We start from the raw sequence: 12,278 nt of genomic DNA on the forward strand, positions 1-12,278 counted from the left end.
TTCTATGATTAATTTTAAAAAAAATATTTAAAATAATATTTATGATATAAATTTTTTTTAAGAATGTCAGTCTAATTGGATTAAAATTCTGGTTTGAGTCAATTAAACTGAATCGATTCATTTAAAATGTATATATATATATATTAAATTATTTAAAATTAAAAATTTATCAATAGGTTAATTGAATCAGACTAATCGATTAGGTTAAGTCGATCTCAAATACATTTGATTCAAAGTATCTTATTTTAATTAAACCAAGTCTCTTTTCAAGCTTGATTTGGTTTGCTACTTAACAATTCCATTCAGATCGGTTTCAACCCCTCTAATCAATAATCAAAATAAATTTTTTTATCAATTTGTTATCTTAAATATCCATTTATTTTAATCAAATTAACTTTATAATTAATTAAAAATAATATGAATAGTTGATATAATTAATTAAAATTAAGATTAAGATCCATTTTAGCCCATCATAATCATGCACCACTTAAACTGTTATGATATACTCGTATCTAAAATAATCATTATATTTTAAAAAACGTAGCACATAAGTCACTCTTATCAAGTTTGAGTTAATAGAAATTAGAGTTTACTTATTTGATATGATGAGTGACAGTAAATTATTAATATAGTAATATGTGTAATTTAAGCTTTAAAAAAGGTGTAGGTCCATTTTAGCTCTTATGCTCTTGGTTATAGATTACTTAAGCCCTTATTGTTTATTCGTATCTAAAATAATCTTTATATTTTAAAAAACATAACATACAAGCCATCTTATTAAGTTTGAGTTAATAGACGTTAAAGTCCACTTACATAACATGCTTATTCATAATAAACTATTAATATAATGATATATATAATTTAAGTTTAAAAAAAAGTTAAAATTTCTTTTGTCGAGGAAGAGGAAGTGACAAACGAAGATAGAGAGACAAAGGTAGAAGGGGTCGAAGGTGGAGGTGAGAGAGAGTTGGACCACCACGTCGTAGGCATGGTGGGTGGGAGTATAGGAGAGGATGAAGCAAGAGACATGGAAATGAAGATACCTAAGAGGAGGAAGAGTGATCAGGATATCATTACATACCTAACATTGGACTGATCAACGCACATCCACTTAAAACAAAACTAAAAGCTTTTAAGCTCGTCATTAGTGTGATAGATGTTGTATACACACGACATCTTACTAGGCAATAGTGGCTCAATGCCACAATGATGCCCCCTCTCGCTATTAATGACGATCTCAATTTTTTTTTTAAACTTAAATTATATATATCATTATATTAACAGTTTATTATGAGTTAACATATCACATAGGTATTTTAGGTTATATGATGGACTTATATACTATGTTTTTTAAAATACATGAGTTATTTTAGGCTAAGGGCTTAAGTGATTTATGACTAAAATCACAAGGTTAAGATAGACTTTAATATTTTAAAATTTAAATTATATGTATCATTATATTAATAATTTATTATGAGTCGATTTATCATCTCTAACGTCCAACTAAAATAAATTTATATATAATATTTTTAAAAAATATAAAAAATGTTTTAAATAAAAAATATATAAATTTTTAAATTTTAAATAATTCATTATCAAACTTACGGGGTTAAAATGGACCTTAATTACGGGCTTGCAATTTCTACCGTTCTTAGGGCACGAATGACGGAAATCCACATCCACAACCCTTTTCTTATCGCGAGTATAAGTGGATAACCTCGTCATTAATAGTTTTATCGCCCTGTCGGTGGTGGCTTAGGGCGGAGGAAAGGAAGGGGGAGGGTGGCCTCGGTTCCTTTCTCTTTCCTTTTTCTATCCATCCATCCTCACAGAAAATCTAGGGTTCTCAGATTTCTCTCCGTGGATCGGAGCTCGAACCTTCCGATCCGAGGTTCCGTTGCCGGTGTCGGTTTGAGGTGCGTCCGATCTCGATTTTTCATGCCGTGGATTTTTTTTTCTTTGATGTGGTGGCGAAATCGGTCTCTCCATCTGGGATGCGAAAAAGTTTCGATTTTTACTATGTTGGAGTTGGTTTGTCGGTCTTCTGCCTTGTCAAGTGCCGATCTCGAGAAGGTCAGGCTTATTCTGGATTAGTGTTGTGTTTGCCCGGTTTCTTATAGAATCTTGATGCTGAGGATAGATAGAATCGAAACATGTTCTTATTGAAGTAATTGAGTGCTTTGGGTTCAGTATTGTTGGATCATCTTGTTGAAGGAAAGATTTTGGTTTTGGTATTGCTAGGAAGATCTCATTTTTGTATGCCGAATAAATGTTTTGCTGAAATTGGCAGGATCAAGTAGTAAGTTAGATTTATTTTTCTTTTCTGATTTTATCTGAGAGACTCTTGACGTTTTGGACCGTGAGAAATCAGTTTTATGCGTTTCTTTTTTGTCCGAGAAATCCAATCATAACCTCTATCTATAATTGTTTTGCTCATGAAAATTGGTTTTGATTGTCTTAGGAATTAGTGTGTTATCATTGGCGTGACGATTACTTTAAGGGTTCTCTTTTCTTAACAGATAGATAAGAACTCGAGCAGATGGACAACCTCTGGCAATTGGGGAACGAGTTCAGAGGACAATCAAAGCTGTCCGAGGACCATCAATGGTCTGTTATCACCTCAAAACTGGCTGAGATGACAAGGTCAGATTTTGATCGGATGAACAATGTGGACTATTCAAGGAACACCTTTGAAGCAAAGTCTTATGACAAGTTTGGGATTCAGGAGGATAACAAATTTGAGAATCTCAATCTAAGTCTGATGAATCTGGATCTCAAGATGAATGAGACTTCATTCAAAAGCCCCCTCCACAGTGGTTTCAACATGAACAGTGTTTATATGAAAGACAATATAAATGATGTTAACAGCTTCAAACTGAACACAGGATTCAGTAAGTTTGCCAACAACACAAGCAACAAGGAGGTCAATAACAATGTCATCAACAACACAAACAATAACAATAACAACAACAACACCAATGGTAATAACAGTAGCAACAACAACAATGCTGTTGTTGACAAGCGGTTTAAAACGTTACCCGCCACTGAGATGCTACCAAGGAATGAAGTTCTTGGTGGTTATATCTTTGTTTGCAACAATGACACCATGCAGGAAGATCTGAAGCGGCAGCTGTTTGGTATTTTGTCTTTCTCTTTCTTTTGCTGTTTGCAAGTTTTTCCCTTTCCATGTGTACCTTCTGTTGTATTGAAGTGTTACATTAGGCCAGGGTCAATGATTTTTTCTTTCATATTCTTCTGTTCTTGTATATATTCTTGAATTGATACCATGTTGTTAAATTTGAATCAAGTTAAATTAGCTTTTATTTGTAATATAGTGTCAGCATCTAATGATGTTCATTTTCAGGCTTGCCCCCAAGGTATCGTGATTCAGTTCGTTCTATCACTCCTGGATTACCTCTCTTTCTATATAATTATACTACACACCAGCTTCATGGGATATTCGAGGTTTGAATACGTCTCATAAAATTTCATGTCGGTTGTTAAGTATAATTGGTACATAATTGACATTCTGCATGTTCTTGTTTTCCTGTGGTAATATGTCAAAAAAAGTCTATTGTAAGGCAGATCTCTTTTTTTCCTATTGCTGTTTTTTGTTTAAACAGTTTTCTTCTTATTTATGCATCCAATAGCTGAAGTTTTTCTTTTCTTTTCTTTTCCATTTTCTTCTAATTTTCATTTTATTGTAGCTATTACTTATTTTGTATTGTCAATGTATTTAATGAAAAGAGCAGATATCTATCTGATTTTATTATTCTATATTGGCATATATGTTATGATAATTTGTATAGCTTAGGTTTTGAGCCTTCTTATAATAAAATGCAAATAACTTTCTTCTATCAAGGAATATGATGTACAAGTTCATTTTAAAAGTGAGCATCCTCATTTTCACTATAGTTAATGTGCTTCCACATGGCAATGATTATATGTGAAATTTGACATTCCTACCAATGGTATTAAGCAAGGATTGAAATTTCGTACCATACCGGAGTTTCGAGATTCACTCGGTACGGCTCGTTACTGTATACCAAGCGGTATATTTTGATATATCGCTCAGTATATATATATATATATATATATATATATATATATATATATATATATATATATATATATACATATAAGTAAAAAAAACAAGGGGCAATTGCCTTGTTGCCCTTTTTGACACATAGGGAGAAGAAACCTCGATTTCTTCTCCCCACGTTGTCACAGACAAAACTGTAAATGGGGCGTTTCATGTAATGCTCATGTATGTCCGTGTCTTTTGGTTTATTCATGCTCTGCACAGTATGTAGAGGGACGGTTGAAGGCTTAATAGCCCTATTTTAGTTGGGTTTGGTGGTCATCCTAAGCTTGCAAACAAAGGCTGTGTTATGTGGGTACTCGTGAGGATTTTGGTCTGTAGTGGACCATTTTGGACCCTTTGTTGTGCGACCCATTCAGAGCTTGTAAAAGTCTGTTTGTAATTTGCATTGACTATGAAGTGTTTTCTGAAATGATTGCTTGTGGATCCTGAGTGAGGCACTTTCTCTAACCCATTTTCTATTTAGTAGGTCCTAAGGGACCATAGGAGGTTTCGGGGAGGCTGACCTTTGCGGACGGACACACAAAGGTGTCGCACGACTTAGGCAAAACCAGTTAAGTCCGTGACAGATGGTATCAGAGCAGGACAAGCATTCATAGAAACATTTAGTATGCAATTGTGCAGGACTTAGCGGGGTTGCGTTGAGGGTAACTTGCACGTGCGATCGTTTTGGGGAAAACGGGCATGGAGATGTAGGGAAAAGGAGTCGCTCAGAGGAGCGGGCATCTAAGATTGACATTCAGAGGAGTGGCTAACCCTTCGTGCAAGAGGCACCACGACGACAATCAAGTTGGTAAGAATGCATAGCATACAAAGGTTGGGATGGCTGAGTTTGAGCTACGACTTAACGTTAATAATCATATTTGATAGTGCTCAAGGCAAGCGAGGTGTTTAGTAAAGGATGAGACCATGCAAGGTGGAATGAGTTGTTCAATGATTGAAAGAGTTGTGCAAATCTCACAAAGGTGAGGGGAATTGCTAACTCGAAGAATTCGGTACTTATGCAAGGGCTTTAATGCGAACGATGAAGTGTTCGTGGCCATCCCAAGACGACCGAAACTTGGCGCCATGAAGCATTGAAACTTTCTCTTCAGTATAAGAAGGATACGTCTGTAGGAGGTTGAAGTGTGCAATGAGTTCAGTATGTTGCTAGGCCTTGAGGGGTGCAGTGGAGGTTGTATTGACGTGGAGTCGTAATATAGTAAGTGTGTTTGTGGGAGGCAGAATAATACATAATTTGTTCAGCAAGGCAGAGTAGTCCAAAGGGATGATGGTTTCCGAAACTTTTAGAGAGAAGGAAGCAAAGAGAGAAGTTGCTTCAACGGGACAGATATCCAGGGGGGATAAGTCTTGGCTCTCAAGAGGGAGAACCATGTGCAACAGACCGTACATGTTGAGGAGTACCTCAAAACAACTCTACAAAACTCAACGGACCGAGCAAGCGGCGAGGAGTCATTGTATGATCTCGCTTGAGATAATGCATTGGGGAATGCATTGCGAGATTAAGTGGGGGAGCGACCCAAAGGCAACACAAATGAAGGCACACTTAGAGTCAATATGAAGATTGGACTTAATGGAGGGCTAACTTGTGGAATGATGGGCGTGAGGACCATCATCAACTCAATGCAAATCGAGGAGCGGAGCAACTTGGGTGTAACTTGGCGAAGTACTCAAGCCTCATGAATGGAGCAGGTATAGAAGATGGAATATGGAGCGGAGGCACAGAGCTTTCTTTGGACAGAGGTCAAGGACATGAACTTTTGCAGAGGCAAGAGCGGGATCATGTCGTTCCATGAGTCCCTCATTCTGATGGTGTGAACTCATCTTATGTGGTGCCAAAGACGAAGGGAGCTTTTGGGCACATGCACCTTATCTCGGAGAAGCATTTGATGGAGGAATCAAGGTGCCTCAACTTGCGAAGCGAAGTTGGGTTCAGAAGGCCTTGGCACGGGGCAAGAGGACGCGGAGGCGGGTACTCTTGAAGAATATGCCATAGTGCTGCCATTCAAGTTGCCATGAAGGAAGTAGTGCGCAGCGGAGATTGTGCTGGTAGGGGCAGAGGCCCAGGATCCAAACAATAGTACACCAATTTCAGCGAAGTCAGTGGACTTCGGGAGCTACTAGGCGACGAATTGTTTTATAGCGGTGCTTCGTCTAGGTGTGACCCAAGAGCGGGTGGACGAAGGTCGATTACCAAAGGAGCGAACACAGTCGAAGGTGGAAGAGGCATTGTGATGTGTTGGTAAAGGCCACACATGGAGGGATCATAATTTAAGTTCATCTCACAAGGATCAGAATGCAATGGAGATGTCACCAGGAGGTGACATGGTACAGCGGATTGTGGTGGAACAGTTTGTGGCAATGTGATACACACGAATCTAATCTCGTGAGAGACTATATCATACGGAGGTATGATCGGGAGCTACTGGGAGCTCCACTTCGGTGAACAACACGACGACAAGAAGGGCTATGGATTCAAGGAGTGAAAGTTATGATACCGCAGAGGCGGGTCTTCCATGTGTGCATCAAATTTTGCATTGGATGAAAGCCTTGGTCATCAGCATATGGGGGCTGCGTACCATCGAGGGAAAAGTTCAAATGCAAGTACCAGTGAGTCCCATGAGAGGGATGTGATCATGTAGAGGTATGATCTGAGCGGTTGGAGAGTTGGACTGCTCTAGAGCTTATATTAGCTTAAGGGAGCCTGACAAGTCATAGGACAAGGCCGAGTAAGCGAACGTTGCTATCAAGGAAGCTAAGGAGAACAGAATCGGTGCAAACCCCATAACATGATGGCAGAGGCCATGCATGAGAGTTGCAGTCTGTCTTTCCATCAACCAAGGGGAACTGCTTAGAGAACACAGAGGTGTTGAAGCAAGGGGTCGAAAGGGGTGAGGAAGCGATGATGAGTCCAGATGGATTTAGCTATCAAAAACCAAGCAAGCATCGGTTAGAATAAAGGTGGACTCAGAGGAGTGCTATAGAGACAGATCTACCGATCGCGAAGAAAGGGATGCAGATGCTAGGCGACGGATAATAGGGCCATGGGCATGACAACGCCATGGTACCGCAAAGGCGAGGCTTCCGTGATGTCATTGGTCCCTTGCTCTCATGGAGGGAGAGCACTTGGTCGTGAAAGGGGCCGAGGAGGTAGAGAGTGTTATACCTTTGAAGGGTAGAAGCCAGGGAACTTCGTAAGACCGGTGTCGACGAGCTTCTCATCAAGATAGCAAAAAGTGGAAGACTCGGGTCGATGCAAGAGTACACGACCAAGGAATGAAGCAGGCAATACATGGTGCTGTACCTTTACTATTCAAAGGAGTAGGCGGTTGGGTTGATGGAGAAGACGGTACAATCCCAAATGCGACTAAAACTATCATAGACTTACTCCAAGTTGGGGTGAAAACTTACATTCCAGAAGTTCGATGACATTGAGAAGGTGAATCACAGTAACTAACTCAACGCAAAGAGTGCAAGCATTTCAAGTACTTCAGAAGTGTGAGCAAAGAGTAGACGAAGGTCAGTAACCAGCTCGATGCATGGAGTACAACCCTCGAGGAGGCGAGCGAAGTTAAGAACCCTTGCCTTCTCAACTCTTAAGAGAATGGGTGAAACCGAGTACCCTAATTCTCTTATCTATCCAACAGAGGGGCTCTGCACATGTTCAAAGATCCTTCGAAGAAACCAAATGAAAGACAATAGTTGTCAAATCCTCACCAATGGTCATTAGTGCTACTGAGAGTAGATTATCCATTTCATTTCCCAACAGAATGTCAATCGAAAGCGGAAGTGTTACGAACCTACTTGGAAGTGACAACTAAGTGAAAGAAGAGTCGATGGACAAATTTTATGGAGGAAGGACCCAAAAACTTCAAAGGTTTACGAGGCGATGCTCGTTAAAGCTCTAACAAGCATCCACCCAGTTCAAGTAGCATGAGACATTTGATAGATTGGCGCATAGTAAGGATGGTCTTTTCTTTAATCTGAAGTATCCACAGGGATCAACACAACTTAGCCAACCCCACACTAAAGTCAGAGTTATTGGCGAGTTGAATCAGCATGGCGGATCAAAAGTTCGACTATTCAACAACAGCGGCAGAGAGCAGCTAGGAGCCAGGAGGCGCATTGTAGTTGGAGCAAAAGATTGAAGACTCATCAAAGGTGAGGAGTTGCAGCGTCGGTAATGGCTTCGACAAGGACGTCGGAGGAATAAGTGGGGGAGAATGTCACAGACAAAATTGTAAATGAGGCGTTTAATGTAATGCTCATGTATGTCCATGTCTTTTGGTTTGTTCATGCTCTGCACAACATATAGAGGAATGGTCGAAGGTTTAATAGCTCTATTTTAGTTGGGTTTGGTGGTCGTCCTAGGCTTGCAAACAAAGGTTGTGTCATATAGGCACTTGTGGGGATTTCGGTCTGGGTACTTGTGGGGATTTTGATCTGTAGTGGACCATTTTGGACCCTTTATTGTGCAACCATTCAGAGCTTGTAAAAAAGGGTGACATCGCCTCTTTTCTGTTTGCATGGAGAGAAGGTGGGGAGAAGAAACCATTTCCTTCTCCCCACGCGGGCAACTCATCCCCTCGTTTCTTCTGCCTATGTGGGGAGAAGAAACATCGCCTTGATGACACTCGCTTTCTTCTCCCCGCGACATCGCCAAGGATTCTTCTCCCCGCGTGGACGAGGAAAAGTCGCCGACGACACCGAGGCCTCGTTACCTCAGACGAGGAGGGAGAGTGGCGTCGGATCTCTAGGTTCTGCTCTTCTTCTCTCTCTTCTTTCTTCTTCCTTGGCTAAAACCACCTAGTAGCGGGTGGTGACGACCAATTTAGGGGGGTAACGGGACGGAAATAGCCCCAATTGCAGGGCGGTCTGCGTATCGGTCTACTGGCGGACTAGTACGTACCGTCCGTTACGGGTGATATTAATTGAAATTAAAATCCTTGGTATTAAGTAAGTTGCTTAGGTCTCATTCTGCTTACGTTTGCCTTTGATGACAATTCTGGGTGGCTATTTCTTGTTAAATCAGGGTACTTATGAATCCAATTGATCTCCTTAGTATTGTCATTTTATAATTGTCTGTGCTAGTAGATTTTAGATATGTTGGAAATTAAATTAACTGCACCTTTATGCTGACAGTTAAAATTCATTGCATGATTTCTTTTAATAGTATTATTTCTGGAGAATACATTTGATTTCTTTTTTCTCATAAGGCTGCTAGCTTTGGGGGTTCTAACATTGATCCAACAGCGTGGGAAGATAAAAAGTGCAAAGGCGAGTCCAGGTTTCCTGCACAGGTAGATAAAGCGATTTGGATTTTTTTGTGTCAAAATTGTTATATTTTTTTGTATTTCATGAAATATACCAAATATTTTATATCGTGAAAATATTAGGTGAGGATCCGTGTAAGAAAACTTTGCAAGCCTTTAGAGGAGGATGCATTTAGGCCAGTTTTGCATCATTATGATGGTCCAAAGTTTCGCCTTGAACTCTCGGTCACAGAGGTACATACTTGGTTCCAATTCCTTCCCATCCATGAGCTGAAACTTTATGTTAAAGTAGAAAACGGAAATAATTACATGCTTGCACATAATATGCTGTTTTGTTTATTCTTAATTTTGAAGCAATATAGTCTTTTAATTCTTCTTACCTTTTCCTAATATGAACAAGATACTTATGTTTATTAGTTCTATGTTTATGAAATGTTCTTTGTCATAGTCATCCTAACAATAATAAAAGACAATATTTCTGCCGAACTTCTTATAACCCAAATGACCCCATCAATTTCCACAAATATCTTGCATTTGTGGTATTCATGTTGCTGTTCATTTTTCTAAGTTCATCCCAGCACTACTGTTTTCTCCCACATTTAAATTCCCAGTTTCAATAGCAATAATTCAACCTTGTTCTAACTATCATACAATCTTGCTTGATCCTGTCTCTTTGGTCTGTTCAAATCCTGCTTTTCATTTAAACATCATGTTCATTCCAACGGAAATAAACCTGTTATCGTACTGCATGTGACATTGCCTAATATCCACAAACAGGCACTAACAGTGCCTAAAATGAAACAGATTATGTCCTGATTCTTCTTAAACTCTTCCTTTCTTAATGATGATTTCCTAATTGATTCACTGAAACTGATAGAACTTGGAAAAAGAGCAGTGAAACACTGAATTGGAATTTATTCTTCGTGTTAGGTATATTCATGTTTTTTATGTGCACATGCATATGCACTGTAACTAGAGTCATCAAATATGAACATTAGAGATTATAAAACCTTGCTGATGCAAATGTTTTATCATGAAAGCTATGTCAATAGTATAAAACCTAGCCGATGGAAAATTTTCCTTCGAAAGCTGTTTAAATTTTGTTGTAATAGTTTCTTTGTGCATATTTAATTTGTGGTAATAGATTCTGTGTATATATTTTCAAACATAAGATAAACTATTTATCACATGGTTATCTGTTATTTGTTCAAGCTCCATTGACATCCCAAAATTAATCCAAATGCTGTTGACCTTCTCCTTTGGAACTGTTAACCAATGACAGATTCACCATAGGGTTAATTTTGTTGAAGCCACGTTCTCCATTAGATCCTAGAACTCATTGCATATACTTAAATACAAGGCCTGGAACATACAATCAAATTTTTTGTTTGCCTCTCTGGGGTTGCTTTATTATCAATCATCAATCAAGTTCATTTTTAAATTGCCGCCTAATTGTTTAAGCTTTAGATTCCACTTCTACCCCCAAATCTTATGGTGCACTGAGTTCTTTATTGGTACCCAAGAGTGTGTTAACTAGCTTCTCCTTTGGAAATTTGATTTGTCTAGAAATTAGCCTGGAGAAATTATTTTGATTTGCTTTCTATCATTGACTTTAACCTTGAAAATAAGTCACAAAGCAAATAAATGAAGATAAAAAGAGGTTCTGGTATTTTCAAGAGCTGCAGTGAGTTGCAAAGACAGAGGGCTGGAGAGGCAGAGGTCTGTCTCCCAGTCATCAGTTCACAACTGTGACCTTATCAGATATTAAGTGATTATCACTGATTTAAATTGAGAACCTCATGATAACATTTCACATGATATGTATCTAAAAAATGAAGTCATTATTCATACTTTAAAAAAAAAGATTTTCAAAATGTTAATTAATTTTTGAATCCAAAATTGCCTTTTTGTTCGATTCTGATCTTCCAATCTAATTGATTTCAACTATGGGCGCTAGGTCAATCTTAGTCATGCAGACCTTGTTCAATTCCTTTTCTATTTTCTCTCTTCTTTCACTAAATCCATGATGAACTAATGGCAAATTCTGTAGCATACTCATTCCACTAGGCATTTACATAGCACATGTACTGATTCTCTGCTACTCATTTTTCGTGGTGGTCAGACTCTTCAGCTTCTAGATTTGTGTGAAAAAGAAAGCATGTGATGCAATATGGCTGAAGAAAAATCCTGCTTGAGGCTGAGGATTTTAATAGTCGTATACATGTTTTGTGAGGCTTGGGTAAACTCGACCTTTTGTATGTTGTGGTTCTAATGGAAGCGCAAGCTTTTATGGCCCTTAGTTTTTGTTGTCACTTCTACAAGAGACTTATCGAGCTTTCCAAAATTGAAAGCTTGTATTTTTAAAGGTTTTTTTTCATCTGATACAATTGTCTGTAATTTACCCAATGCTTGTTGGTAGATTATTCTAGTAAATACAAAAAAAGAACTGAAGAAACTGCGTGGGAGGCAAGCCATAGCTCAAGGCTAGCATGAGACTGTTGTCGGCAATTTCTCTGAAAGGTATTCGTGTCTTGTCTCACCCATAAAAATCGTATTTTTGTTTGTCATTTTCTCTACACTTCAGATCTCGCATCTGTTATTGTATATGGATTGTAGTGTTTATCCAGTAATGTTCCCGCTTTATTGTCCTCTTTTTCCTCATGATGATGATGGAGCAAATGCTTCACACATTCCCTCTTTGCCTTGCCTTTCTTTCGCTGATCTTTGTGGGATGGACAATTACATATCAGATTTGGTGTTTGAGTTGAGATAGTTTTAGCACACCCTTATATGTTCAAAATTTGTTGTCAAGTCACAAACATCCTCTTGTCTTTATTGATGAGAATGTCTTTAATAATTTAATCATTATTATTAGTGAAGTGATAAAATTTCTACATGCAATG

The 12,278-nt window shown here is 38.5% G+C and overlaps 1 protein-coding gene across 1 annotated transcript; it reads left to right on the top strand.

The window, feature by feature from the left end:
• The first annotated feature begins 1,735 nt into the window (after window positions 1-1,735).
• LOC103973199 (B2 protein) lies at window positions 1,736-11,845 on the top strand. The gene is made up of 6 exons (XM_009387700.3): window positions 1,736-1,916; window positions 2,520-3,137; window positions 3,365-3,465; window positions 9,319-9,402; window positions 9,499-9,609; window positions 11,498-11,845. The coding sequence occupies exons 2-6, from the start codon at window positions 2,540-2,542 to the stop codon at window positions 11,537-11,539; spliced, it is 936 nt and encodes a 311-aa protein (XP_009385975.2). The 5' UTR covers window positions 1,736-1,916; window positions 2,520-2,539; the 3' UTR covers window positions 11,540-11,845.
• The last annotated feature ends 433 nt before the right edge of the window (window positions 11,846-12,278 follow it).

The sequence above is a fragment of the Musa acuminata genome, chromosome BXJ2-9, assembly GCF_036884655.1.
Source record: "Musa acuminata AAA Group cultivar baxijiao chromosome BXJ2-9, Cavendish_Baxijiao_AAA, whole genome shotgun sequence".
In the NCBI taxonomy this organism is placed as follows: domain Eukaryota; kingdom Viridiplantae; phylum Streptophyta; class Magnoliopsida; order Zingiberales; family Musaceae; genus Musa; species Musa acuminata.

Coding starts and splice junctions, on each gene's coding strand:
- LOC103973199 (XM_009387700.3), top strand. CDS start 2,540: ATGGACAACCTCTGGCAATTGGGGAACGAGTTCAGAGGACAATCAAAG. Junction 3,466..9,318: donor AGCTTCATGGGATATTCGAG/GTTTGAATACGT, acceptor TTTTCTCATAAG/GCTGCTAGCTTTGGGGGTTC. Junction 9,610..11,497: donor TTGAACTCTCGGTCACAGAG/GTACATACTTGG, acceptor CGTGGTGGTCAG/ACTCTTCAGCTTCTAGATTT.